Here is a 5,953-nt window from a genome sequence, read left to right on the forward strand (position 1 = left end):
TTTTTTCCCCCGGGGGGGGGGGGGGGGGGGGGGGGGGGGCTGTTGTTTTTTTACCCCAGGAGTCTAATCTTGCCCCCACACTGTGTATTTGTACTGTGGGGAATGTTTTTTCCTTCCCTGGAAGGGAATCTCTCGGATGCTACAGATTAACAGAAGGTACCAAGTGATCCAAACAAATACACGCGTGCCTACGTGTGTAATAATATTTGAATTTGACATGTTTCAACTTTAAGGAGAAAAGTTATACTCTTGGGCTGACGTACACCTTCAGTTGTCTGTAATTTTTAAAGCCTTAGCAAAACATTTTTCACTAAGAATTATTTGTGTGTGTATTACAAATTTTAAAACCTAAAACTGTTTAAGTAATTTATGTATCAAAATAAAATTAAGTGTGTGAAAATCTCATTCTTTGTGCTGTAACCATAAAGTTAAATGCTTTAACTCAAAATGTTAAGAACCACTTTAACAATCAGTCATGATGAAACATACTCCAAAGAAAGAATAGGATGAAAGAACCTTCTTCACTGAAAAGAGATTTTTTTTTGTTTGTTTTACCAACACACTCAATATGAAATAATGGCAAAGTGTTTAGACCAGTGTTTATCAACAAAGGCGTCACAGCACTGAGATCCTTTTAACATGTCATGGGGCACCGTGCAGTATTAGCACCATTGGTGTGCAAACGCCTACACGTGAGCCATATCTACACAAGACATTTATTATGAAGCAGAATAATTAGCTTTGCAGTAAATGTAACGTGTCTACATACGCATCCCTATTAGGATGGAGTAAACTAATTCACTCTGCAGTAGGATAGTACTTGTAAATACAAGTACTGTCCTGTTGTGGAGTTTTGTTTGTTTGTTTTTTGCTCTGCAGCAGTGCACTTGTAGATGCCAAGGAGGCTGGCTGGGCAATGAGGGTGTTTCAGTGCAAGGGCTGCCTGCTGGTGAGTCTTGCTCTGAAGTTCCCTTGTGCCCCAGCCACCCCCTCTGGCAGCGTGTTGAGCCAGGAGAAGCTGCCCCAGGCTAGCAGGCTGACCCCCAGGGCCCCCTGCCAGCTGGAGCTGCTCTGACCCAGCTCAATGTGCTGCGGTCCAGAGCACACGTTCAAACGGCATACCCAGGAGCAACAAACTCCAGAGCAATCAGGTCCCGAGATTTTGCTTTGCATTAATTACATGTGTTGATCCACCCATGGTTAACAAGATAAACCCGGAGATTTGAAACAGAAATGTGGAGCGTCAAAAACACTCTAACCTGTTATGGGCTCTCTCAGTTCTTTCCAAAAGAATAACTGCTTTAGTATTTTGCCATAGTCCAAGAGAGTAAAAGCTAATAGCTAACATTTTTCAAGGGGTGTCTTGAGTCTGAAGACTGAGAATCACTGGTTTGGACACTCTACCTTTTATTTGTTGTACAGGAAAAATCCTAATATTCCAAAATTTTGAAACTATAAAACTCATTTGAGCCACTCAAACATTGCTTTTGGTGCAAAACTAGTGGAAATGACCAAGCTATACATATTCTACTAGAATATGACTGATACGGTACACGCGTATAAGCAAAAGAATAACAAATTGCATGTAAATGGTCCTACAAACAGAAGGAGGGTAACAATATGCACTCTAATAATTGTGTTGAATACTCAATGGATGAAAAATGTATGGGACATCAAAAAACGGGAAGAAGAAAATTAGATCATTATTTATTCAGTACAATTTTTCAAACACTGTCTTCAGTAGTATGCATATTTCAAATATAATAGGCCATATGCATGAATTTCATCACCAGTGAATTCAATGAAACATGTAAAAGTTAGGCGAAGATTTAGTGTTTAGATCAGGAAGTTAAGAAAACATTTCCCTAGCAAAAATAGAGATCAAAACTTTTACCACAACTTTACTGACCTAAGGTAAACACTAGTATGAAACCTATGGTTAAACTTGGTTAGACAAATATAGACAAAGGATGCTAACCAAAATTAAAATTAAGTAAATGATTATCATTTAAGTCAGGATTAACCAAACCTAACCAACCCTATCCTACCTGTTACTATGAAAAAAAACACATAGAATTGAACCCTTGTATTAAATAAGTTTGGCCATTGTTACTTGGAACTATTAATAGTGCTTAGGATTTTAAACTCAAGAAAGATGACATTTCTGAAGCAGAAAATTGATTTCTTACCTTCAACCCGTGATTCCAAGTGCTTATCCAGCTCAGCATCTTTTTTCACTGCCTCATCTGAGACCTTAGGGGCATTTGAAAAACAAACTAGCACAATACTCATGTTATCACGACTTCCCTATATAATGGAAAGGGAGGAGGAAAAGAAAAGAAAAAAAAGCATGTGAGTATGAATTTTTATCTTAACCCCGTATTTTCTTCCCTTGCTATTAATCACATCAAATAAATACTGTAATTAATTTTAACAGGACATATTTAATTTTTTAAATATTACAAATCCATGGTAAATATTTATTTCCACTCTCTTAAGTATTTCCTCAATCACTGAAAAATTCCAAGAAGATCCAAGGTCAAACATCAAAAATAATGTTACCTAAAACTAACTAAAGTTTACAAATATTCTGAAGTCTGGAATGCAGAATGTTAATGCTAGACTGAGACAACTGCATCACTATCACTAGCAGTTCAACTAGAGAATATTCAGCTAAGATTTTACAGCTCATTTCAAATTATTTGTTCATCCTAATTTGTCTTTGCCATTACCGAGGTTGCTTTTCATTTTTTGATGCTGAGAACTTCCAAAAAGTAAATTAAATCATTCCATACTACCAAAGCACAATGTTCTGCCTGACCAAGGTGATGCATGTTTAGATGATCCGTAACTTTCAATAAAATTAGTAATGGAGGTTGTTATGCAAAATGATGAACTTATAATCTGTTTTTTTTCTTACAACTGGAACCTTGATACATTTTACCTAATCTTACCATGCAGCACATCAGCACTGCTGTCTTGATATTCAAATGCAGGGGCTCAGGCCAGTCACCTCTTTTGTATTTCTCTTTACTGCTCAATTGTAAATTGGAAAATTCCAATCATAATTTAGTGTTCTGCTGTGCTCCTGTCCTCAGTACATCCCAATTCTCCCACCTTCCACACTTGCATAATCCTAGGTAAAACTCTTTAAAGTCATCTCTGAAGTTTGTATCTTTACCAAACTCTTTTATAAGACAACTAGATATTTTAATTCTTTTCTATCTAAAACTTGAAAAATGATTGAGAAATTTCCTTGCATGTTCAGAAAGAACTTAGAAACAACTGTTACCAAAAGCTTCTTAACTAAACTAGAATAAAAAGCCAAGCGATCATAGTCCCATACCCTCTGCCTGTCAAAGCCTCCTCCCTGGGACAGTTCCTACAAGCCGTCACCACTAGCTATCTTACTACAGAAAATAAAACAGAACTCAACGGTTTGGAGGATAAGGCACAGCCTAATTACCTTTGTTTTGAAAAAAATCTCTTCTTGTCCCAAGCTAGAGAGGACTCTTACCTTCTACAGCCAAATGAAAAATAGTTGTTGGAAGATTCCCCCCTTATCCACAGCTGTAGAACCTTTGAGGCCAAGCTTCAAACTCAATGCAAAACTGGAAAATGCTGCAAATTTATGTACATGAAACTTGATACAAATACCCTACTTCTGCTCTGCACTCCACATACACACAAAATTTGCCTATGAGGACAGGAGCTTGATTTTGTATGAAGTGCACGATAATAGTGATGACACATACATGTACCCCATACATGTTACTGGTTGTGACAGTCTCAAGACCTTAGCTGTACTTTGGTTTTTGTTTAGAATAAAACATTCTAACTGGATAAACATTCTTAAAATGGCAGGCTGCTCAGGTAACTAAGCAGAAAGTCAATATTCCATTTCTAGTCACAGTTAGCAAAATGTTACTACACTTTTCTCTGAAGTGCCTTATCACTTAGCAAGGATCTCTCCAGTAGAGTGAGGCCCCCAAAGAAGTGGAAACCCAAGAGGTAGAAATTTCTCCAAGTATCAAGGAGGGAGAAGGTATTTGGATTATCTGAATTACTTTAATGGAAACAAATACTTTTGCTTTATAGAGGATAATTTATTCATCTAAAAAATTATAGGTCAATTCCATAGCATCTTTTGGGGGAAAACTACCTACCTTATGTAAACAAGTATCCACTACCCAATTGCACACTTTTTCCAGGTCATCTGATACTTCAAGCCTAGACTTAACAAATTCACAGAGCTCTTCATTGCTCATTACATCCCAAATTCCATCACAAGCCAAGATGATGAACTCATCCTCTTCTGCCCTTAAAATTTCACAAACCTCAGGCTCTGGAGAAACCAGTTGTTCTGTAGGGCCTTTGCCATCAACACATTTGTAGTCATAGTCCCCCAAAGCTCGAGAAACTGCCAATGAACCATTAACACGCTGAATCATCACACTGCCTCCTGCATTCTGGATTCGCTCCTTTTCCCTTGGATTGCAAGGTTTGTGATCCTGTGTTGAAAAACAGACTTGTCCATTCCTAAAGAGAACAGCACGTGAATCACCACAGTTGATAAAGTACATATGCTCAGGTGAAATCATAACTCCCACAGCTGTTGATCCGCTTCTGTCCATTCCATTTCTGAGGTCTGAAAAATTGCGCATATACTCATCAATTTTCAAAAAGCCAGTTCTGATTCCACTCTTGACATTTTCCACTGAAGGCTCAAGAGCGGATCCTGGTTTTTCTGCTGCCCTAAAATCTTCATTGTTAGTGATGTGTTCTAATAAGTGTGATGAGCAGTAATTTGCCACACGAGATCCTGCATGACCATCATAGACAGCAAAAAAGGACCAGTCCTCTAAACCATGGGGAATACCTACAACAGCTGTGTGAGCATCTTCCATTTCCACTCTCCATCCCTGCATACTGCTGAGGCCATAACGCAAACCATTCCCTGCACCGTGAGCATTATGTTTCTCAGTTTTTGGTTTATCCAAAAATGCACCCATGTTTATTTAATATTGAATCTGGAAAACAGAAAAGAAAAATCTTATTTATAAGTCATCCAACAAAAGTATTTGCATTCAATTTCATGCATTTGTTTCTTTCAATACATTCAATTAACAGTGGTACAAAGTACATCTACATGGAACCTGCAAAGGATCCTGACCTTTTTCCTCCCATAACATTTTTTTTTTTTAATGTTACCCTGTCAAGTAAGATATTTTGACAACTTCCTCACCATTGTTTATAATGCGAGTATTCTTTTCTTTGTCACAGATTTATTTCACACACCTTGCATATGCACATGGAAGTCTTCCCAAGCAGGAAGAGCAGTTCAGGTGCCATAAAGACTGTCATCTAATCCAGTGAATTCCCTGACAGAGTCAATTGACACTGAAGAAGGGAAGAGAGTCACGTGCCTCCAGACCTTTTCCAGTTCCATATCAGTTGCAAAGAAAAACTAATACAGCAAGGGGCAGTGTTGCCTGTATTTCATAGTTTTCCATGCAACTTGCAGCCTCTAGAATCCCGGGTAACATAGCAAACTTAAAGCAACACTGTTAAAAAAGGATGATGCACCTTCTGAATAGAGTACAAGGCAGCTTTTCTACAAGGTCTTTAACTTCAAAACTCTCTCTTTCACCTACCATCAGGATAATGGATATAATCTGTACAAGAAAATACTCAACAAAAGATCCTTCAGAGAACAATCTGGAGACAAGTCTAACCTATCCTGCATAATATATAAGCTACAATTCAGATCTTAGAAACATTTCTTTAAAATACATCTAACAACTTAAGTTTAAAAATTAATATAATTTAAGACTCTACTAATTGTATTTGTTGGCTTAGCCAAAGCCAACAGTATTAGGTGCATTTTAAAAGAAATGTTTCAAAAAGAAGAGCTATAAATTGGAGACGGCCAGAAACCCCCTCTGCACATTCC

General features: G+C 37.6%; 1 protein-coding gene across 10 annotated transcripts in view; it reads right to left on the bottom strand.

The window, feature by feature from the left end:
* Window positions 1–5,953, bottom strand: part of PPM1B (protein phosphatase, Mg2+/Mn2+ dependent 1B) — a 120,531-nt gene that overhangs the window by 46,226 nt on the left and 68,352 nt on the right. For all 10 annotated transcript variants that reach the window (XM_019516353.1, XM_019516355.1, XM_019516352.1 and 7 more), the window contains 2 exons: window positions 4,167–5,030; window positions 2,190–2,307 (listed from right to left, as the gene is read on the bottom strand). In XM_019516353.1, the coding sequence (XP_019371898.1) occupies window positions 2,190–2,307; window positions 4,167–5,012 (964 nt within the window). In that variant the 5' untranslated portion in view covers window positions 5,013–5,030. The remainder of the gene's footprint in view (window positions 1–2,189; window positions 2,308–4,166; window positions 5,031–5,953) is intronic.

This window comes from Gavialis gangeticus, unplaced genomic scaffold (assembly GCF_001723915.1).
Source record: "Gavialis gangeticus isolate Ggan-Ray unplaced genomic scaffold, GavGan_comp1, whole genome shotgun sequence".
NCBI lineage: Eukaryota > Metazoa > Chordata > Crocodylia > Gavialidae > Gavialis > Gavialis gangeticus.